Raw genomic sequence first — 25393 nt, 5'->3', positions numbered from 1 at the left:
TTAGTAATACTGAATTAATATTTAAATAACGTCTATATGTTACTTGCGTAACATTGCATGTCTCCGCCCTCTTCTGAACAACATTGACGCTGAAGTGCTGGTCAACGCCTTCATTTTCTCCTTCATTGATTATTGCAACTCCCTCTTCAATGGTCTCCCTGCTAAATTGCTCAACCAGCTTCAGTTTATTCAAAACTCAGCAGCCAGAGTCCTCACTTTTACCAGGCGCATTGCACACATCACTCCCATCCTCCATCAGCTTCATTGGTTACCAGTATCCTCCCGCATCAAGTATAAACTTCTCCTTTTAACCTTCAAAACTCTTCATGGTCTCGCCCCTATTTATCTCAGTAAACTCCTCCATCCGTACTGTCCCCCTCACTCCCTCAGATCTTCTAGCACTGGACTCCTTGTTGTCCCACGCTCAAGACTCCGTGGCAGGTCTTTCAGTGCTACTGCTCACACATTTTGGAACTCTCTACCTCAATTTCTTTGTGACTGCGCTACCCTCTCTTCTTTTAAAGTTCAACTTAAAACCTTCCTCTTCACTGCTCACTACTCTTCTTCTTCAAAGTGTTGTTTTTTTTTTGTTTTTTTTTTTAATCTCCTTTCGCTTTGTAAAGTGTCCTTGGGTTTGTGAAAGGCGCTATATAAATTGAAATTATTATTATTATTATTATTAAATTAGTGCTGCACAGTACTGATAAAATTCAGTATCTTGCTATCAGAGGGTATTGAAGTTTAACATTAATAAAGTTAAAGAACTCATGCTTTGTGTGTTTTGTTTTTTTCTTATGTTTATGTATTTTAAGCAAATGACTGTTACCTGTCAAGGCTTGACTTTACTATGAGTAAAGTTCACAAAATAAATACTCCTTATATTTAAAATATCACTAAAAATATCACTGGAATGGTAAATAAATATCATGTGGTATGTCAACATCATGGTATACCAGTATAGATGATATATCACTCAGCACTATACTAAATATTTGGCATGGAAGTTTCATTTTATATCATGAAAAAATCATCATTCATTACATTGAATTCAATTCATTGAACTCCACTGTTTAAAAAGTATATGAACCCTGAAGTATCTATAAAATCTCTCTCTCCTTCCTGCCACCCCCTCCCCCCAAAGATGTGCCAGTTCTGTGTGTCCTCGACGGTGAGGTATGGGATTCAAGTTTTGCAGATTGAGGACAGAACTGTTTTGGTGAACAACACAACATATACCATTAACTACAGACCACTGCTGTCTGAAAACCCGCTTGCTACTCCTGATCAGGTACAACACACATACAATGCTTTGAGCCACTGTCCTCTGGATACCTCACCACACCCGCTGTCTCTCCCTAGCCATATAGTCCACCTGAAACTAGTGTGTTCACACTGGAACCTATGGCAGAGACTGGCAGTCCTTCTCACTGTGCAATGCCATGCTGGGATGTGTTGAGCGACAGCCCCAGAGCAGATCTGGCCTCCCTGCCCCAGAAGTATATTCTGTTCAGCTGTGTGGTGGCACCCAAGCAGGAGTGGGATTTCTGGAGCCTGCCAACCTCTGTACGGACGGACTTTCCCAGACAGAGTGTATCTGTGCCAGTACAGCAGAATGCCCACAACTCCTTCAGCACCAGGTGGGTCAAACCTTGAGGAATGCTTCATTGCTCTCTAGGGCCGCAACTGTCAGATCTTTTCAGTTTTCAAATAGTATCATGAATATGCAAATATTTTAGAAGAGTAAGAAAAATAAGAAGTGTTTCACTTCAGTAATTACATGAAAAAAAAAATATTTCTATTTTTATTGATATTTATTTTTAGGGCAAAGGTGCTGGAACCATATTGTTTTTGCTTGATTTTTCTTCTTCTTTTTCTCCTGAAAAAATATGTTGTGGAGAAGACACCGTAAGCTATCCAGCCACCAAACTTTAAGGATAAAATGTGCATCTACCTAGGCAAGAAAAAATGACACAGATTGGCCTGATTTTTGACGTTTGACCCTTTTTTCCTGAACAATCAAAGACATAATCAAAATTATTTTTTGAGCTGAATTCTTGGATAATTTCACAAAACACCTCTCTACTACTATATAGCTCCACCCTCAAATTTGCATAATATTTGGCAAAATATGTGAAGTTTTTTTTAGCTTGTCAGAGATTTTTGATGATACCCCCACAATATAGGTATCAAAATGTTTGCACAAGTCTGGAGGTCAAGAATTATCAAAATAATTAGAATATTTACAATATGGCTGCCATCTGCCAATTAAGCCCTTGGGGATGGGGCTCAGATCACAAAAATGGCTATAGATCAGGATTACTTAGAACAGTTCTTAAAAAAAAATTTGACCGCCTTATATCACATCCTTTTGTCAATAGGGGCTGTTTTTCAGCTGCTGCTTGTCCAGTTGAGCTGAAACTTAGCTATAAGTTTAGCTATAAGTTAAGTTTAGTTTTATAAATGTATTGTTAAGGACAACTTAATCATTGGACAGATTTGGCCAGCCAATCAGCTTTCAGTGGGTTTTGACTGGCCTAACATTGGCCAATAATCACAAAGCTTGAATGGTGTGTACATGTAGGCATTCTCTTAAACCCGATGAAATTTCACATCACTTGGCCATTATGGGGCACAGTTCTTAAAAAACAAGCTTGTGTCCAATTACTTTTTGTTTGCAGGAATGAAATAAGATTCAAGTCATGCAGTGCACTGAGACTGAGAATTTTCCAAATACAAGTCTTTTAGCAAAGTTTTATTTTTTTCTGTAGTTTTATAAAGTTTGAAAAAGCCAATTAATAGTATTATCTCACAATTGGTCTAGAATCAGTCTGTGGGGTCTGAAAGTGAATAATATTGGCCTTTTTGCGTATTATGGCTACAGCACATGAATCAGTGCAGCTTGGGTTTTTCTGACTCAAGGTGCTATAATTTTATCATGGATTACCCAATTGTGACCAAACTTGAGTGACGCTGAATCGCAGCTACAAGGTACAAACTTGATCAACGCTACACTACAGCTATGTGGCTGCCTAGGCCAGCCACTTGGGTGACGCTGCATTGCAGCTATGAGGCTGCCTGGACTGGTGGTGTTCGACTGTAGGAAAATGCTACCCCTTCGTGGCTAAGGGCATTTTCGGCCTTCAGAGCTTCCTGGGCCGGCCACCTGTGTGATGCACCGTAGTGAGACTTTCACCGGCAGCTAAAGATTTTTCGGGCTAGCAAAGTGACTCTACACCATGGTCAGTGGAATCCCCTGACTAGCTACGGGAACCATGGAGTTATGTATGTGTATGTGCGTGCGTGCATGCGTTTTGTGTTGTTTTATTTATTGTCAAAACTGAAGGCATTCAAATTCCATGTCAGCTGTCTTTGAGAAATGTCAGCTTCCTGGGTTTAAATCAACAAGGTGAGATGGCATGGATTTGTAGATAAGTTGTTTGCTGGTCCAAGGCTAAGCATATCTTAGATGGGTCCAAACATCGAATGAATATCCAAAAATATGCGTAAACTGGTAATCTGAGGAAATATGCAATTTCTTTGCTTTAATAGACCTCTAGTGCCAATGTAGTAAAAATTTGTCTGAAATTGTCTCCGGATTCATCTAGAGACAATTTGTGAAGTCTGAAATTAAATAATTAATTGAGAAATGTTGACTTTTTGCAAAACATGGCTCCAGCACATGAATCAATAAGTGTGACTGGGCATATTAAGGATTACCCAGTTGTGATCAAACTCAAAATAAATGTAGAAAAGGATAAACGTTTACTAATATAGTTCTAATAATATTTTCCAGTAATAAAATCGTTGAAAGATGGGATGAAAATTGTTAAATTGGTGCTTGATCTCTTTATTGCTCTGTGCATATAAATAGTCTCAAAAAGTGTCTCATTAGTATGGGTCATGTGTGGCTCACCATGTAAGCTATCGCCATTCCAACCCCAAGGTGCAGGGTTTGAACGGCTACCTTTTGCCACAATCATTTGCCACAGGCATGGAAGTTGTCTCGAAGTGTTTGAGGTTTGAATCTTGGCTAGGCTCTGTGTTGAAAAGTTACAAGTGATGTATGTTGTTTCTCAAGTATATGTTATTAAAAAGTAAAAGCTTTTGTAATTGTAAATGTGGACAGTGTTTGCTATGTGGCCTGTGAAGGGTGTGACTTGCTTGGACCCCTGTGATGGCCACTTATGGCAATATGTTTTATTAGGGGTCCAAGCACTGCAGGTACTGGAACCCTATTGTAAATGTCAGGATTTTTCCTTTTTTTTTTCTTTTTCTTTACTAAAACGAATAATGCAAACCAAACAGTAAGTCGTACAGACGTACATAAAACGTCAATAAGTAGTAGTACCTCCTGCTACTCAGGCGCACAAGCTCAGCCTGATTGGCCAGATGGTGGCACTATAGCAAAGCTTCAGACTTTTTGGGTCATATCTTCTGCATCGTAATTATCAGTTGTCTGAAGCCCCACAAAGAAGCCCCAAGAACCATCTAGCTCTGACCTGATAGATTTTGAGATAATTTTTGAGAGCTAACTAGTCCTTGGATTTTTGTCCAATTTGCACAAATCTGGAATCAAACAAATCCTAAGAACCTGAACTTCAATAACTATGAAAAAATGTTTTTAACAACGTGTAGCATTCAGGCCCCACCCAAAAATGGTGGTGGATCATATATTGCAAAAGTCATGTATATACAGCTCTAGTTCAGAAGCATTTTGAATGATTGTTACGAAACTTCACAGTTATGTGCCCTAGGGGAGTCGTAGATGATCTACGAAGTTTTATGGAACTAGCAAAAAAGTGTTATGCCTCTAACCTTGTCTAATCATTTCAAAACTGGTCTTAAAACGAAAATTGGATGCTGTAATTAGCAATTACCAAAAAAAAGACTTTGAACAACTTTGGTCATAGATAGTTTTGACTGAATTACAGGGAACAAACATTATGATTTACATACATTTTCAGGAAAGTAGTGCAGTGATAAGAATGTATTGTCTGAGTGACACCAAACTTGGTGTAACTTTTCAGTGCCTAATGTTGAAAGAATGTATGTAAAGTTTAGTGGACATGTTAACAGGGAATGCTAAAACAAAAATTCCACATATAAAACATATTTGCAAATTCATCACATTATAAAACAGTAGTTTCCAATACGTAGTTCAAATAAACAACAGACATCACTTCAGTGTCTGTCATACAATGCACAAACCAAAGACGAAGTTATTTAAGTGTGGCATGTAAAAGTTATTTTCTAGCAAAAGTTACCAAATCAGTGCTACTCACTTTTTAAAACACTAAAATGAGTAAATATCTTATACTTTTCAGGTTATAAATATGCAGTCAGGATCAGATAATGCACATATGAGCCTGACAACTTTGTCAATGCAAGTCATTTACTAATTAACAATAATCATAATCATAGTTCGTTCATTTTATATAGCGCCTTTCTCAAACCCAAGGACGCCTTACAAAAAGATCATAAAATAACAAAATACGTAATCAACAATAAATAAAACAACATAGTACACACACATATACACACACACACCTCTACATTTCCAACAGCTGGGGAGGGGGGATTACCATTACCACAGCATAGAGTCACTTAGCTAGCCCAAAAAGAGTCTAAAGCCGTGGGGAAAGTCTCCCTCCACAACTAAGGTGCGTCACACAGGCAGCCAGCCCAGGAAGCCTTGATGGCCGAAAAAATGTCCTTAGCCACGAAGGAGTTACATGTTCCTGCAGCCGGACACCACCAGTCCAGGCAGCCTCATAGCTGCAGTGCACCCCTCACCCCTCAGCCAGCAGGGAAACATTCACACAAACAATACAATACAAAACAAATGAAAAACCAGTGTAAAACTTAAGCCATATTGCGCCAGCGTACTTACAACGGAACGAACACATTACTTAATTACATTATTAATTAAATAATTACCAAGAAAGTTAATTTTTTTAACACAGGTTATCTGCAACATGATAATCAATCCATCTGGGCAGAGTTTTTGCGATTTATTATCTGCATCTCACTCATACATTGTCTGATTAAGACCAAATTTGATACAGAGATACAGAATCATACTCTAAGCAAGGATACCAATCATGGCCTAATTCGACCTCCACAAGCACTACAGTAGGCAATCATATTTGAATTATATAGACTTAAATTTTGCTTAGTTTAAATTAAAGAAATGGAGATGGTGAGAAAATACGTCATTAGTGTGAACAATTTTGCCCATAGACATGTTTCACTAAATTGTACAGGAAATCTAACACTGATTTATATACATTTAAGAATGTACTAGGAATGTGTGCTTAGTGCCTAATGTTAATATACGGTGCAAAGATTGGTGGGCATATGTTAATAGAGGGCACTAAAACAATAATTCCACATATTTGTGAATTCACAACAATATAAAATGTTCATTTCAAATATGTAGTCTAATAAACAACAGATATTGCTTTAATGTCTGTCATACTATGCACAAACCAAATATTAAGTCATTTTAGGGCAGCGTGTGGAAGTCATTTCCAGCCAGAATTACCAGATTCATTAAATTAGTAATTTGCACCCCACTTAATTGGCCTGTGAGTCAAATTGAGCACTGTATAAAATGACCATTACTAATAAGTAGATATAAAGTCACAACATTTTGATTTAAAATCTGTCATACCATGAACATATCAAAGATGAAGTACCTTTACTGCAGCATTTTAAATTAATTGGCAGCCCAAGTCACCAAATCAGTTCATTTGTGCCTCATCTGATTGACTTTTGAGTCAAATGAAATATTATAAAATTATTATTGGCAATACTAATACATACAAACAGCACATTTTGGTGCAGTCTGTTGTGCTATGAACAATTAAAAGAAGATGTTTATTTACTGCAGTATTTTAAAGTAATTGGCAGCCAAAGTTACAGAATCAGTTCATTAATTTAAAAATTTGCACTCAGTCCTATTGACTCGTGAGTCAAAAAATATTATGCAACAAAAGAGTGCGCGATTGACATTGTTGTGCTTGCTGCTACTTTGTCCTATACTGTTTCAGGTTCTATGAGATTGTCATCATATCCTGAAAAACATGTCTAATCAGAGTTCAGCAGGGATTTAAATTGGCCAACCACCGTAAAACTCCCTGTGTATGTACAAAACTTTACTGGCATGTACTTGAGGAGGGTTGTAGCCAAAATAGCAGTGTTTGGCTACTGCTAAAGCAGCTTGGAACCTGCAGATGGCCATTTGCGGCTATATTTAGGGTCCAAGCATGCAGTGCGTAGGACCCTATTGTAATTGTTAGAATTTTTCTTATTGTTTCTTATTATTATTGTTAGAGGTTCAAAGACCAGTTGGCCTGGTGTTGGCGGTATAGAGCAACATTTTTTACGTTTTGGCCCATATCTCCTGAATCATGAGGTCTAGAGTCCAAATTCTTGCTTCTACATAATCCTTGATTTATTCCACATAAGCCCCCCACTGCGTATATTTAGCTAGGCTCCCATATTATCCATCATTATTGGCAGAATATGTGACATCTACATTTTTCTAATAGTCTGGGGTTTTTCGGGATACCCACACAGTTTCAGAATGTCTGAAGGTCAAGTTTTTTTTTTTTTTAATTTGGAAATTTGTAAACAATATGGCCGCCATGTGGCAACTTAGCCCTTCTACAGATAAGGATTGTTTTGGGCAATTCTCATGTAGCTTAAAAGTCTTATACCACACATGATTGTGAGGAAGCCCACCAAGTTTGACACCAATTATTCAATAGGGCCTCTATATTAACCAAAAATTTGTTTCTCAGCAACTGCATTGTCCAACTGAGCAGAAACTTTGCATGCTGCATCATTGGGTCACTATATACCTTAGGTGTGAAGGAAATTTCCATCATTGGACAAATATGGCTGCCATTGGCCAATAATCTTTTAATTGGCATTTAGAGGGCTTAGCATTGGCCAGTCGTCACGAAAATTGAAAGATGTATCCACAGACACTCTCTAGCGGCCTGTCAAATTTGACCTTAATTGGCCACGATGTGGCACTATTCAACAAAAACACAAATAAACCCCGTAAATTTGATCTTGGAATAAATTACTTCACATTACTTCATTCAAATTTATCTGAAGTCTTTTCAAATTTTCTAAATTTTTTCTGCAATTGTTCAAAGTTTGATTGGATTTTAATCAAATTGTCTCAAACTTTTTAAAACTGTTAAGTCTGTAGAGTCTATAGGTAAATAATTTTAAACTTAGCTTCAAAGCACCGAGTGGATTCAAGACAGTTCAGCCTGGCTAAATAGTTTAAAAATCCATGTTTTGCTCCCATTGTGATGTAATTGGGAAGAAATGTACAGAATCATTTTCTGAGGAAGCATGCAAAGTTTAGTTTAAATTGGTGTCAGTATGCCCCTACAATGCTCTAGGGCTAATTTATTAAAATGTGATTATATCTCTCTACAATTAAAATAAAGAGACAATAATGTTTTCAAATTACACATTTCATTGAGACCTAACACTTTGCAAACATAAGAACGTTGCTAAATTTCACAGGAAATCCTGTAATTTGATTTGAACACATCTTGAACAATCTGTCTTATTGCCCAGTGTGGTCTGAGTAAGTTTCTTTCTGTTCCAGATAGCTAGCTAAGCATACTGTCATTTATTCTTGGCAATAAATGCAGGAAAACTGGGCAATTAAAATAGAAAAATCTAATACAGACAGTTAGGAATGGAGTTTCGGTAGCTCTGCCTCTGACTACTACAGAGATATCACCAAGGCTTTGACATGAAAGGACCGTTTGACTTGCAAGAAGAGACTAACTGTAAACCACAGTTTCACTGTTTTAGCATGATAAACAGGCAGCTTATTTTGTTCTCTTCAGATGTGCTGCTACTCAGAGGCATCACTGATGCATGGTGTCCAGGGGAGTAATTCAGGGCCTCTGATTGGCTTTTTTTCTTCCCATTGTGATTGTTGATTGTCTGGATTCTTTGAAAACAGCGGCTCTGATGCTGATTGGTGGAGGTATTGAATGCATTTGAATTGAAAGTTAGTACCAGGTAAAATGTGTGAGAGCTGAAACAAAAAGCTCAGAAAGTAAAAGTACCTTACAATAGCAGACTTTTTTCAGTTCACTACCTGTGGCGTCAACATCAGGTAGGCCACTCATTACCTTTAGGCTGACTACTGTGTTCTTCAGCAGTAATGTGGATTGAGTTTTACATTTTAAGAAATGGGACACTATTAAAGATGTTTCAGCCAAGAAAATGAGAAAAAAGCGAGAACAGTAAGCTGTGTTTTTTCATTGTTCCATTGGAGTGTGTTAATCAGACAAATGGATTAGGTTCTTGTGTTTTAGGATGATCAAATGAGAGATGCATAGCTTTTGTCGTAGACCTCGGTTATTGTTTGTGATGTTTTGTGAAAGTCAAGGTAAGTTTACATTTTACATTGTGACTTACTGTACTCAAGTGGTTTTAATAGAATAACTTCTGCACATGAGTTTTGATACAATTAGTGGATTTGTCATGTGTTGTAACAGCTAACTAACTTCACAAACTCACTGCTTTTGAAAGGTATGACCTGTGACTAAGCTAGTAATGTTATCAGAGGTGAAAATGACAATTCGAACTTCAAATTGACTCCCTTTTCAGTGTAAATTTCAAACCTTTTCAAACCTGTTTGGCATTTATTGGTCTAGTTCTGGGTTTAAGTTAAAGTATTAATGTAGTAGTGCTGGCGGTGCTGGTCACTGGCTGGGGCAGTGTGAGCACCTTCATTAAAAACAAAGGTTTTGAGTTTTTGGACGCTGCGTGGTTACGTTGGGCAATTAATTCTGCTGACTGTTAGCCATATGACTATTTCTTTCCATGCTTACTATATCTGTTGCTATTTGTCCACGTCAGTCAGGAGGGAACTTGAGTTAATCTGATTTTATGGATTTTAACTATACCCGTGGGACCCATGACCAGCTATAGCCTCAGGGCCTACAAGTAAGTTAAAGCACCCCTGTTGCTACTGCGAGCCACTGGTGACTTGCTAGTGTTCAGCATTATAAATAAAATCAGTTTCCTGTCAGAAGGCTAAAAAACGATGCACTGAAATATGTAGTTTCAGAAAAACAGGTACGGCTTTTTGAATGGCTTTTTTCATTTTAGAAAATTTGAATTATCAATTTATGAAATATTTTTTCATCCCTCTCCTTTTCTTCTGCTGTCAGTCTCCTTCTCTCCTGCTATGTCTCTCTGTTTTCTGTAGCCCTGGAGCATCACACTATTACTTTAAGCTTTTGTTTGGCAGCTGTTTTTTCAATAAACAGGGAATGCTTAGAGACCTCAGTGAACGTGATTAAATGTGATTGAATGGGGATCAAATAGGCAGGCAACGTGAGAGCAAAATTGCTGCTTGTGATAAAAGAGTAGCCCAGGTTATTGACTCAGTTTGTGTTCTGTGTGTGTGTGTGTGTGTGTGTGTGTTTTAGGGCCCTGGTTCTGACATATCAGGAGCACTTAGGAATTAACTACATCTCTGTGAGTGAGGACCCATGTCCTCGTATGCTCATCCATAACCGGTGTCCCAAAGCCTTGCTGCTGAAGGAAAACCTGAAGGGTAATGAACATACACAAACTTGCATTCATTTGTGCATTTATTCACACAACCAAACTCACACATATACCACCAAGACAATTACTTCTGCTTTGAAAATACCATACCAAACCCTTATAGCATGTAATGAAACCCATTATACGCTATTTCAAAGTCTTCACTCAGTATGTTATTTTCAGAGTGGCGCCACACCTCTAAAAGTGGTGGGGCAAAATAAATTGGTTAAAAAAAAACTGACTGCCAAAGGTCAACTTGGCCACTGATTAACTAAAAATAACTTTCAACACTACATGTAGCCTTTGTCATAGCAATAACTATAGTAGTAATAGTAACATGACCCAATAAATGTTTTCAGAAATAGTGTCAGTGTTTGTTTCAACCATGCATGTTTTACTGGGTTCTGCTTTGATGGCATCATCACTGAAGAGCATCAGGTTCTGGCTTAGCACAGTAGCAGTAAAAAACAGTGTAACTAACAAATTTTTAGTAAATTTTACAGTGTGGTAACATAAACTATATATGACCAAGTGCATTAATATTAGTTTGTGTATCACATTAAAAAGCATCTGCTGGATTAGTGAGATGTGACAGTCCTCTCACTGAACATTAAAGTTTCACTTTTTGAGAAATGCTCAAATAAAGATTTTACTTATTTTAGTTTGAATGACAGTTTCTGCCTATAGGTCAGTGGTCCATGCAGTTTAAAGGGTATTTTTTTTTTTAAATTAGCAGCCTGAAAATGGTGAGACGTCATCCCAATACTTCGAAAAGTGGTGGGTCAAGTGCCCACTCACCCCTATTGCTCTGGCAGCCATGATTGTTTTAAAAGCAAAGTAAATTCTCCGTTCTATTCTTGGTAAATTGTTCTTTGCTTGGTTTTACATAATTTACTAAAAATGAGTGTGTCTCTGTTTGTGTGTATGTGTGTGCGTGTGTGCATGCCGATGGTATGTGTATCAGAGCCTGCAAGGACAGAGGTGTTCTGTAGAAAGCTTCCTCCTCTGTCCTCTGTGCACCATGAGCTGTACTACCACTCTTCGAGTTTCCCTGAATGCCGACAGAGAGAGACACTGCCCACCCTGCTTCTTTGCTCTGCCCCTGACCTGCCCAGCAGTCCCTCTGCCACGGCCATTACGCCCAATTGGACTGATGCCATTGACATAAACAGCCCAGGCACACAGGTACAATGACACTGTCATGTGTATGTATGGATTTATGTCCAAAATAAATATCTTCTTTTGTTCTGATTCATACTCAACAGTGCTTTAGTTAGCAACAACAAGGCTAGACTCAAAAGAAACTACATACTGTTGGAATGAAACTCTGTATCTCCACATACCCAAAGGTGGGATCTAGGTAGTTTGATTTTTTGGGGAAAATTCAGCAAAGTGCATGAGGTGCATCTGATTCTGTTCTTTTCTCACAGGATGAAATGCTGAATCTATCTGGGGGGCATCTAATTCTGTTCTTTTCTCACAGGATGAAATGCTGAATCTATATGGGAGGAAGAGAATAGACAGTTAGACATAATGGGATCTAAGATTGAGACTGTGACCCCAAATGGTTACAAAATTGAGACCAAATTTTTAGAGCACGAGATTAGTAATTCCTCAAGTTTAGAGGAGCTCTTTCCAATAAGTGGGAGAGATAAACAGGTAACAGTGGGAGAGATAGCTGTAAGAACTTGTCTTGCACCCATGTGTGGGTAGACTGGATCAGTGATAATATAAGAAATTTGGCACTTCTAACAGTTTGGCACTTCTAACAGAGAAAATTTACTTGTGCACTGGAGAGATACAGCAGCCAATGGCCATTGGCTGCCCTGCCTCTGAAAAATGAGCCCAACCTGTGATAGACGGGGACAGACATTGTACCATTATTGCTACAATAGGGCAGAGACGTTGATAGGAACGCATACAACATAGAGACCCTGCATTGAAAGTCTCTCATCCTTAGAAGGCCAAAGAGACCATCATTAAGGTGGAGGCCATAAGACCTAACAAATAAAGTCGCTGTCTTCACAGAACAGAGTTTCCTCTGTGGAAGAGACGAGCATTGTTGAAATGACTTTATTCGTCCTAGCTTGAAAAGTAATAAAGTCAGTCTGAATTCCCAGATATTCTGTTTTCTTCTAAGGTACTAAACAATATATACCTGTGAAAGTTCACAAAAATCAAATTGATGTTGAATTTTTGCCAGGCGTACAGTGGAGGATGGACAAAGTGTTAGTTTCAGAGGTCAGCAAAAATCAAGCAATACTCCCTCTTTTTGTGGAGGTTGCATTTCTGGTACATGGCCGCAATGGCTGGCCAGAGAACTCATTGAGGTCCATGGGAGCATTGAGGAGATTTACCCCATTCAGCTAAATAAGTTTAAAGTGGCTTTTCTCCTGTGAAAGCAAGGCTCATAGAGTTTCTACACCTAACCTCAGCCCCTTGTGTAGTGTGCAGATCTGTAATAGCACTGATCTCTCCTCATAAAGCTGGGTTAAGGTTGCTGGAATGCAGCTGTTTTCCCATCTCCGCGAGTAATTAAGTTGGCTTGGAAAAACCAACTTACTCTTCTTCGTAATCTTCTTATTAAGTTGGCTTGAAAAAGCCAACTTAGTGTTCTTCGTAATCTTCTTATTATTATTAAGTTGGCTTGCAAAGGCCAACTTACTGTTCTTCGTAATCTTCTTCTTATTATTATTATTATTAAGTTGGCTTGAAAAAGCCAACTTACTGTTCTTCGTAATCATCTTCTTATTATTATTCTACGCTCAAAATATAACATGTTTCTCGTCCCACAGTTTTCGAGCTAGAGTCACGAAACTTTGCAGGATCATAGTACCTATACCCTTAATAAGAAGATTACGAAGAACAGTAAGTTGGCTTTTTCAAGCAAACTTACTGTTCTTCGTAATCTTCTTATTAAGTTGGCTTGAAAAAGCCAACTTACTGTTCTTCGTAATCTTATTATTATTATTATTAAGTTGGCTTGAAAAAGCCAACTTACTGTTCTTCGTAATCTTCTTATTAAGTTGGCTTGAAAAAGCCAACTTACTGTTCTTCGTAATCTTATTATTATTATTATTATTAAGTTGGCTTGAAAAAGCCAACTTACTGTTCTTCGTTATCTTCTTATTAAGTTGGCTTGAAAAAGCCAACTTGCTGTTCTTCGTAATCTTCTTCTTATTATTATTATTAAGTTGGCTTGAAAAAGCCAACTTACTGTTCTTCGTAATCTTATTAAGATGGCTTGAAAAAGCCAACTTACTGTTCTTCGTAATCTTATTATTATTATTATTCTACGCTCAAAATATAAAATGTTTCTAGTCCCACAGTTTTCGAGCTAGAACCACTAAACTTTGCAGGATCGTAGGACCCATACCCGATTAGGTTGCTTGTGCTTTTCTAAGCGATCCGACGTACGGTTTTCCCAAAATTAACATTCAAAGTCGATATTTTTTCCCATAGGGAATGAATGGGAGGAATGTTGGCAGCATGCCACACATGATGTCACAATGGCCCGTTAACTCACACACCCATCCAAACTGACGCACGGAACCTAATGTCTCACCCACTCCCAGCCTAATGCTCAGCAGTGTCAGCACACATAATGATTTGTTAAGGTGGAACTGCTTTTAAGGTGGAATTGCACTTAGGTAGCACTGAATTTTGAGGTGGAACTTCTTTTAAGGTAGCACATAGTTTACACTGACACTGAAATTAAGGTGGAACTGCATTTAAGTTAGCAACGAATTAAAGGTTGAACTTCAATTAACATTGGACTAACTTCACGGAGGCACAGAATTTAATGTGGAAATTTAAGGTGGAACTCTTTAAAGTAGCACTAAAATTAAGATGGCACAGAATTTAAGGGAACTTCTTTCAAGGTGGCACTGCAATTAACATAGCACTAAATTTGGGGTGCCACAGAACTTAAGGTGGAACTCTCTTTAAGGTAAAACTAAAATTAAGGTGGCACAAAATTTAAGGTGGGACTGCAGTTAACATTGCATTAATTTTAAGGTGGCACAGAAATTAAGGTGGAACTTAAATTAACCTAGCACTAAAATTAAGGTGGAACAGAATTTAAGGTGGAACTTCTTTTACGGCAGCACATAATTTCAGTTGGAACTCATTTTAAGGTAGCACGAAAATTGGCAAAGAATTTAAGGTGGAACTTCAAATAACATAGCACTAAATGAAACGTGGTCCAGAATTTATGGTGGAACTTCAAATAACATTTTTAAGATGGTACAAAATTTAAAGTGGAAATTCATTCACAGTAGCAACTGGCAATGAATTGCTATCCTCCACGGATACTGCAGCTTCTGCTTAGGAACATTTTGGCAGTATTTTAACAGCTATCAACAGTCTTCAACCATTTTAACTTTAACGATTTTAACCATTTTAACTTCTTTTAAGGTAGCACTGAGTTTACACTGAAACTGAAATTAAGGTGGAACTGCTTTTAAATTAGCACTGAATTTAAGGTGGAACTTCAATTCACATAGCACTAAAATTAAAGTGGCACAGAATTTAAGGTGGAACTTGGTTTAAGGTGGCAATGCAATTAACGTAGCATTAAGTTTAAGGTGGCACATAATTTAAGGTGGAACTCTTTAAGGTAGTGCTAAAATTAAGGTGGCACTGAATTTAAGGTGGAACTTCAATTCACATAGCACTAACTTTAAGGAGGCACAGAATTTAAGGTGGAACTGCACTTAATATAGCACTAAAATTAAGGTGGCACAAAATTTAAGGTGAAACTTCATTCACAGTAGAACTTAGCAAAAAATTTCCATCCACCACGGATTCTGCAGATTCTGCTTAACATTTAGCAACATTTTAACAGCTATCAACAGCCTTCAACCATTTTAACTTTGACCATTTTAACCATTTTAACTTCTTTTAAGGTAGCACTGAGTTTACACTGAAACTGAAATTAAGGTGGAACTGCTTTTAAGTTAGCCCTGAATTTAAGGTGGAACTTCAATTCACATAGCACTAACTTTAAGGAGGCACAGAATTTAAGGTGGAACTTCGATTAACATAGTACTAAATTTTAGGCGGCACAGAATTTAAGGTGGAACTGAAATTAACATAGCACTAAAATTAAGATGGCACAAAATTTAAGGTGAAACTTCATTCACAGTAGAACTTAGCAAAAAATTTCCATCCACCACGGATTCTGCAGATTCTGCTTAACATTTAGCAACATTTTAACAGCTATCAACAGCCTTCAACCATTTTAACTTTGACCATTTTAACAATTTTAACTTCTTTTAAGGTAGCACTGAGTTTACACTGAAACTGAAATTAAGGTGGAACTGCTTTTAAATTAGCACTGAATTTAAGGTGGAACTTCAATTCACATAGCACTAACTATAAGTTAGCACAGAATTTAAGGTGGAACTTCAATTGACATAGTACTAAATTTGAGGTGGCACAGAATTTATGGTGGAACTGCAATTAACATAGCACAAAATTTAAGGTGGCACAAAATTTAAGGTGGAACTTCATTCATGGTAGCAACTAGCAACGAATTACCATACACGACAGATACTGCAGCTTCTGCTTAATACAATTTTGGCAACATTTTAACAACTATCAACAGTCTTCAACCATTTTAACATTTTAACGTAATTAACTGGCTTTTTCAAGCCAACTTAAAGTTCGTTCATGAACTTTCCCTTTCTAGTTATTATTATTATTCTACGCTCAAAATATAAAATGTTTCTCGTCCCACAGTTTTCGAGCTAGAGTCACGAAACTATAATAGTACCTATACACGATTAGGTTGCTTGTGCTTTTCCAAGGAATCCGACGTACGGTTTTCGGAATATTAACGTTCAAAGTCGATATTTTTTCCCATAGGGAATGAATGGGAGGAATGTTAACTCACACACCCATCCAAACTGACGCACGGAGCCCAATGTCTCACCCACTCCCAGCCTAATGCTCAGCAGTGTCAGCACACAATGATTTGTTAAGGTGGAACTGCTTTTAAGGTGGAATTGCACTTAGGTAGCACTGAATTTTGAGGTGGAACTTCTTTTAAGGTAGCACTGAATTTTAAGGTGGAACTTCTTTTAAGGTAGCACTGAGTTTACACTGACACTGAAATTATGGTGGAACTTCATTTAACAATCACTATATTTTAACCGGAATAGACCTTAAGGTGGAATTATCATTCCACAGCATTACATTTAAGGTGGAACTGCTATTGACATATCACTTAATTTAAGGTGGAACACAATTTAAGGTGGAATTACCATTACATAGTATTAAATTTAAGGTGGAACTTCAATTAACATAGCAATGAATTCAACATGGCACAGAATTAAAATATCACTAAATTTTTAATGGCACAGAATTTAAGGTGGAACTGCAATTACCATAGCACTAAATTGAAGGTGGCACAGAATTAAAGGTGGAACTCGAATTAAAATAGTACCAAATTTTTGGTGGCACAGAATTTAAGGTGGAACTGGAATTAACATAGTACCAAATTTAAGCTGGCACAGAATTTAAGGTGGATCTTCTTTTAAGGTGGCACCGAATTTATGTTGGATCTGTCTTTAAGGTAGCACTGAAATTAACATGGCACAGAATTTACGGTGGAACTTCAATTAACAGAGCACTAAATTTAAGGTGGAACTCTTCCTAAGGTTGCACTAAATTTAAGGTGGAACTGCAATTTACATAGCACTAAATTAAGCTAGCACAGAATTTGAGGAGGAACTATATTTAAGGTCGCACAGAATTTAAGGTGGAACTGCAATTACCATAGAACTAAATTTAAGGTTGCACAGAGTTTAAAGTAGAACTCTCTTTAAGTTAGCACTAAACTTAAGGTAGCACAGAATTTAAGGTGTAAAGTTTTTTACGGTGGCACAATTTCAGAGTTTACACTGACACTGAAATGAAGGTGGAACTTCAATTACCATAGCATTAAATTTAAGGTGGAACTGCTATTACCATAACACTCCATTTAAGGTGGAACAGAATTTCAGGTGGAACTCCAATTAACATATCATTAAATTTAAGGTGGAACTGCTATTAATAGTCACTATATTTCAGTTGGAACAGAAATTAAGGTGGAATTATCATTCCATAGCATTACATTTAAGGTTGAACTGCTGTTAACATATCACTAAATTTCAGTTGCAACAGAACTCAAGGTGGAATTATCATTACCTAGCATTAACTTTAAGGTGGCACTTCAATCAACATAGCTCTAAATTTAAGGTGGAACAGAATTTAAGGTGGCACCAAATTTAAGGTAGCATGAAAATTAATTTGGCACACAATTTAAGGTGGAACTGAAATTGACATAGCACTAAATTTAAGGAATTACAGAATTTAAGGAAGAACTGATTTTAACGTAGCACTAAATTTAAGCTGGCACAGACTTTAAGGTGGAACTTCATTCACGCTAGCATCTACCAACGAATTAGCATCCACCACAGATACTGCAGCTTCTGCTTAGCAACATTTCAGCAATATTTTAACAACTTTCAACAGTCTTCAACCATTTTAACGTTTTAACTTAATTAACTGGCTTTTTCAAGCCAACTTAAAGTACGTTCACAAACTTTCCCTTTCTAGTTATTATTATTATTCTACGCTCAAAATATAAAATGTTTCTCGTCCCACAGTTTTCGCGCTAGAGCTACGAAACTTCGTAGATCCTATACCCGATTAGGTTGCTTGTGCTTTTCTAAGCGATCCGATGTACGGTTTTCGGAATATTAACGTTTAAAGTCGATATTTTTTCCCATAGGGAATGAATGGGAGGAATGTTGGCAGCATGCCACACATGATGTCACAATGGCCTGTTAACTCACACACCCATCCAAACTCACGCACGGAGCCCAATGTCTCACGCACTCCCAGCCTAATGCTCAGCAGTGTCAGCACACAATGATTTGTTAAGGTGGAACTGCTTTTAAGGTGGAATTGCACTTAGGTAGCACTGAATTTTAAGGTGGAACTTCTTTTAAGGTAGCACTGAATTTTAAGGTGGAACTTCTTTTAAGGTAACACTGAGTTTACACTGACACTGAAATTATGGTGGAACTTCATTTAACAATCACTATATTTTAATCGGAATAGAATTTAAGGTGGAATTATCATTCCACAGCATTACATTTAAGGTGGAATTACCATTACAAATTATTAAATTTAAGGTGGAACTTCAATTAACATAGCAATGAATTCAACATGGCACAGAATTAAAATACCACTAAATTTTTAATGGCACAGAATTTAAGGTGGAACTGCAATTACCATAGCACTAAATTTAAGGTGGTACAGAATTAAAGGTGGAACTGGAATTAAAATATTACCAAATTTTTGGTGGCACAGAATTTAAGGTGGAACTGGAATTAACATAGTACCAAATTTAAGCTGGCACAGAATTTAAGGTGGATCTTCTTTTAAGGTGGCACAGAATTTATGTTGGATCTGTCTTTAAGGTAGCACTGAAATTAACATGGCACAGAATTTACGGTGGAACTTAAATTAACATAGCACTAAATTTAAGATGACACAGAATTTAAGGTGGAACTTCAATTAAAATAGCATTAATTTTAAGGTTGAACTTCTGTTAAGGTAGCACCGAGTTTACACTGACACTGAAATTAAGGTGGAACTTCAATTACCATAGTATTAAATTTAAGGTGGAACTGCTATTACCATAACACTCCATTTAAGGTGGACCAGAATTTCAGGTGGAACTTCAATTAACATATCATTAAATTTAAGGTGGAACTGCTATTAATAGTCACTATATTTCAGTTGGAACAGAAATTAAGGTGGAATTATCATTTCATAGCATTACATTTAAGGTTGAACTGCTGTTAACATATCACTAAATTTCAGTTGCAACAGAACTCAAGGTGGAATTATCATTACCTCACATTAAACTTAAGGTGGCACTTCAATCAACATAGCTCTAAATTTAAGGTGGCACCAAATTTAAGGTTGAGAAGAATTTAAGGTGGCACTGCATTTAAGGTAGCACGAAAATTAATTTGGCACACAATTTAAGGTGGAACTGAAATTAACATAGCACTAAATTTAAGGAATTACAGAATTTATGGAGGAACTGATTTTAACGTAGCACTAAATTTAAGCTGGCACAGACTTTAAGGTGGAACTTCATTCACGCTAGCATCTACCAACGAATTAGAATCCACCACAGATACTGCAGCTTCTGCTTAGCAACATTTTACCAATATTTTAACAACTTTCAACAGTCTTCAACCATTTTAACGTTTTAACTTAATTAACTGGCTTTTTCAATTAACATAGCACTAAATTTAAGGTGGCACAGAATTAAAGGTGGAACTGGAATTAGCATAGTACCAAATTTAAGCTGGCACAGAATTTAAGGTGGAACTGGCATTAACATAGCACAAAATTTAAGCTGGCACAGAATTTAAGGTGGAACTTCTTTTAAGGTAGCATAGAATTTAAGTTGGAACTGTCTTCAAGGTAGCACTGAAATTAAGGTGGCACAGAATTTACGGTGGAACTTCAATTAACATAGCACTAAATTTAAGGTGGAACTCTTCTTAAGGTGGCACAGAATTTAAGGTGGAACTGCAATTACCATAGCACTAAATTTAAGGTTGCACAGAGTATAAGGTGGAACTCTCTTTAAGGTAGCACTAAAATTAAGGTGGCACAGAAATTAAGGTGGAAAGTTTTTTAAGTTGGCACTGAATTTAAGGTGGAACTTAGTCTAACGTAGCACTAAATTTAAGGTTGAACTTGATTCAAGGTAGCACCTTGCAACGAATTACGATCCCAGACAGATACTTCAGTTTCTGCTTAGCAACATTTTGGCAACATTTTAACAACTATCAACAGTTTTCAAACATTTTAACGTTTTAACGTAATTAACTGGCTTTTTCAAGCCAACTTAAAGTTCGTTCACGAACTTTCCCTTTCTAGTTATTATTATTATTATTCTATACTCAAAAAACTAAATGCTACTCCTCCTACAGTTTTCGAGCTAGAGCCACGAAACTTTGCAGCATCGTAGATCCTATACCCGCGGGGTGTGCTTGTGCTTTTCTAAGCGATCCGACGTACGGTTTTCCCAAAATTAACGTTCAAAGTCGATATTTTTTCCCATAGGGAATGAATGGGCGGAATGTTGGCAGCATGCCACGCATGATGTCACAATGGCCCGTTGACTCACACACCCATCCAAACTGACACACGGAGCTCAATGTCTCACACGCTCCCAGCCTAATGCTCAGCAGTGTCAGCACACATAATGATTTGTTAAGGTGGAACTGCTTTTAAGGTGGCACTGAATTTTGAGGTGGAACTTCTTTTAAGGTAGCGCTGAGTTTACACTGACACTGAAATTAAGGTGGAACTTCATTTATGTTACCACTGAACCTAAGGTGGAATTTTAATTAACATAGCAATAAAATTAAGGTGGCACAGAATTTAAGGTGGAATTTCTTTAAAGGTGGCACCGAATTTAAAATGGAACTCTTTTCAGGGTGGCAATAAATTTAAGGTGGAATTGCAATTACCATAACACTAAATTTAAGGTGGCACAGAATTTAAGGTGGAATTATCATTACATGGCCTTAAATTTAAGGTGGAACTTCAATTAACATAGCACTAAATTTAAGGTGGCACAAAATTTAAGGTGGAACTTCAATTAACATAGCACTAAATTTACTTAATTTAAAATTAAGGTGGCACACAACACACACTCAACACACCCCACACCACACACACTCAACACACCCCACACCACACACAATAAACACACAACACACACTCAACACATCCCACACATAAACACACAACATACACACAACACACCCCACCCCACACCACACACAATAAACACACCTCACACTACACACAATAAACCCACAACAGACTCAACACACCCCACACAACACACAATAAGCACACCACACAAACTAATCACACCCCACACAATAAACACACCTCACACTACACACAATAAACAAACACAATAAACACACCCCACACCACACACAATAAACACACAACAAACACTCAACACATCCCACACATAAACACACAACATACACACAACACACCCCACCCCACACCACACACAATAAACATACCTCACACTACACACAATAAACCCACAACAGACTCAACACACCCCACACAACACACAATAAACACACAATAAGCACACCACACAAACTAATCACACCCCACACAATAAACACACCTCACACTACACACAATAAACAAACACAATAAACACACCCCACACCACACACATAAACACACAACACACACTAAACACACCCCACACAATAAACCCACAACAGACTCAACACACCCCACACCACACACAACAAACACACAATAAGCACACAACACACACTAAACACACCCCACACCACACACAATAAGCACACAACACACACAATACGTGCCACTACACACACAACACACCACACACAATAATCACACCACACACAATAAACACAGAACATACACTCAACACACCCCACACCACACACAATAAACACAGAACACACACTAAACACCCCACACCACACATTCAACAAACCCACATACACACACACACACACACAATTAACACACCACACACACTTCACACAATGAACACACAGCACATACTCAACACACCCACGCCATACACACTCAATACACCCCGCACCACACAAAATAAACACAGCACACACTCAACATACCCCTCACCGCACACCCTCAACACACCCAACACCACACACAATAAACACACCACACACACTAAACACACCACACAAAATAAACACACCACACACAATTAACACACCACACACTCCACACTATTAACACACAGCACATACTCAACATACCCCACACCACACACACTTAACACAATCAACAGACAGAACTTCTTTTAAGGTGGCACTACAATTAACATAGAACTAAATTTAAGGTACCATAGACTTTAAGGTGGAACCTTATTTAAGGTAGAACAAAAATTAAGATGGCGCAGAATTTAAAGTGGAACTTCAATTAACATAGCACTAAAATAAAGGTGGCACTGAATTTCAGGGGGGACCTGCAATTAAGATAGCACTAAATTTAAGGTGGAACTCCATTTTATGGTAGCACTTAAATTAAGGTGGCACAGAATTTAAGGTGGAACTTCATTTAAGGTGGCACCAAATTTAACGTGGAACAGAATTAAAGGTAGAAGAAAAATTTATTTGGCACATAATGGAATGGTGGAACTTCAATTAACATTGCAATAAAATTAAGGTGGCACAGAATTTAAGGTGGAACTTCATTCATGGTAGCACCTAGCAACGAATTACCATCCACGACAGATACTGCAGCTTCTGCTTAATAAAATTTTGGCAACATTATAACAACTATCAACAGTCTTCAACCATTTTAACATTTTAACGTCATTAACTGGCTTTTTCAAGCCAAATTAAAGTTCGTTCACAAACTTTCCCTTTCTAGTTTTTTTTTTATCATTTCTTATAAACTGAAAAAATGTGCCAAGATCTAAGCAAATCCACAGCAACATTTTTATTCAATTTTAATACTAGACAAAATTTAAGTAATTTATCTCAGCTAAGCCACAGCAACATTTTGAAGAGAAACTATTATCTGGATTTATTTTCATCTGAATTATATATAATTGAATTATATAATTCTATAATTATATCTGAATTATAACTTTTTTTTTCTTCAAAATCCCAACTTTGCTTAATTTTCAACATGTGGATTAAATACTATAAACTATTGGTTAGCTAGACAGTGTTTTTTATCAAACCAAAAACAAATCTGTGTCCTTATTGTCTCTGCACATATTATATTGCGAAATTTTCAATTTATGAAGTATTATTTACAATAAACACTGTAAAATAAGCCCACTTTGACTTTTAATTTGAAATATATGGATATGTATTAGAATTAAATAGAGTAATAAAAAAAATACTGGGTATCTCAACTAATAAATATATATTGATTACTGTAGGTTTTGAGCCAGTGGAATTTATTTTATCATGAGCCCCGCTGAAAAAAGATTAGCACCTAACGGTTTTGCTTTCTAATGGGAATAGGCTTAATGGTTTCAGTGGTTTTCTACACTAATGTCCTGTAGAATACCTTTAGATCCCATTAGGAAGCGTTCAGATGCATTAACAACCAACTATGGGTCACCTGTTAAACCATTTGGATCGTGTACGTTGTTATATCAACCCATTAAAAAAGCCAAAACCCATTACAAAACCATTAGGAACCAACAGAAACACTTAATGGTTTCTATGTTTTTTTCAGCAGGGATATATTTCTGTAAATATGGAGAGATTGATCTGAATGCATGTCGCTGTTGGTGTGAAAACAGATTTAAAATGTAGAAGTTCTCTATGATGGCGGCAGAAGTCACATTGTCAGTCTGACCATTTGGGTTTTTTACTTATTCTGTGCAGAATGTGAATAAAAATGCCACAGGACACTTTTCCACTTCCCCTCAGTCCATTTTAAATGAGTTCAGGCCCAGAGAAAGTGGCAGCATTTCTGGATCCAGTTTATATATAATACATTTTTTGCATTTTAGAGTTTTAACTCGCGTTTGTGGATGCAGCGATGACCTGTTTTCACAGACCGTGGTTTTCAGAAGTGTTCCTGAACCCATGCAGTGATTTCCACTAGAGAATCATGTCTGTTTTTAATGCTGTGCCACCTGAGGGCCCAAAGATCATTGCCAGCAAATACTGGTTTTTAGCCTTGTCCCTTGCATACAGGGATTTCTCCAGATTCTCTGAATCTTTTAATGATATTATGTACCGTAAATGATGAAAAGCAAAAGTCCAGTCGTGAAATTTCACAAAGTGGTAGGCCACGTAAAATAACAGAGCGGGGTCAGCGGATGCTGAGGTGCATAGTGCGCAGAGGTCGCCAACTTTCTGCGGAGTCAATCGCTACAGACCTCCAAACTGCATGTGGCCTTCAGATTAGCTCAAGAACAGTGCGTAGAGAGCTTCATGGAATGGGTTTCCATGGCCGAGCAGCTGCATCCAAGCCTTACATCGCCAAGCAACAGTTGAAGCTGTTATAGCTGCAAAAGGTGGGCCAACATCATATTAAACCATATGGATTAATAATGGGATGTCACTCAAGTTGATATGCAGGTGAAGGCAGATGAGCGAATACTTATGGCAATATAGTGTTGTCAAATATAATTTTACTTTATTTGCTTTTATTAACTTTGTAACTTCTCCTTATTAACTTTTGTAACTCCCTTGCCTTTTGTGTTAATCTCGTTTACATTTTGTATGTCTCTCTTGTGTGTTGTGTGGGGGCTGCGGAGAGTAGTCCCTTTGTCATGTAACCACCTCCAATGGTTAGCCTATTTTACATCTGGTTATCTATAGCTCCCCAATCTAGCAATGCCATTTGTTGTAGGGATATCTCGGAGACATCCTGGCTCCTAGATGGGTGAGACTGTAAATTCCTGGGTGGGCCTCAACACCTCTATTTTAATTACAAAGGTAGAGGCAGTCGCCCATCAAGTAGGGGGTTTCTGGGTCGTTTAGACAAAGGGACAACAAGAAGGTGTGGTTTACAGGGTTGACTACTTAAGTCCATTGTTTTGTAAGCTTATTTAGACTTGCTTGGTACGAAGACGCACGAGCATTAAACTTCTTTTTCCTCGACAAGTCTCCACTCCTGTTCTTCAAGAAACCAACATTTTTGCCAGCAGAAGTCAACAGTGTATATAGTAAGTGGATGAGCGTAGAAACAATAAGGT

At 37.4% G+C, this 25393-nt stretch overlaps 1 protein-coding gene across 2 annotated transcripts in view; it reads left to right on the top strand.

Moving 5' to 3' along the window:
• The window catches only part of LOC118800430 (vacuolar protein sorting-associated protein 13B-like), a 402625-nt gene that overhangs the window by 359773 nt on the left and 17459 nt on the right, over positions 1-25393 (top strand). For both annotated transcript variants that reach the window (XM_036560640.1, XM_036560641.1), the window contains exons 51-54: positions 1142-1288; positions 1360-1637; positions 10482-10609; positions 11567-11787. In XM_036560640.1, the coding sequence (XP_036416533.1) occupies positions 1142-1288; positions 1360-1637; positions 10482-10609; positions 11567-11787 (774 nt within the window). The remainder of the gene's footprint in view (positions 1-1141; positions 1289-1359; positions 1638-10481; positions 10610-11566; positions 11788-25393) is intronic.

Source organism: Colossoma macropomum, unplaced genomic scaffold, assembly GCF_904425465.1.
Source record: "Colossoma macropomum unplaced genomic scaffold, Colossoma_macropomum, whole genome shotgun sequence".
Taxonomy (NCBI): domain Eukaryota; kingdom Metazoa; phylum Chordata; class Actinopteri; order Characiformes; family Serrasalmidae; genus Colossoma; species Colossoma macropomum.
This window is presented reverse-complemented; position numbering and strand designations above follow the sequence as displayed.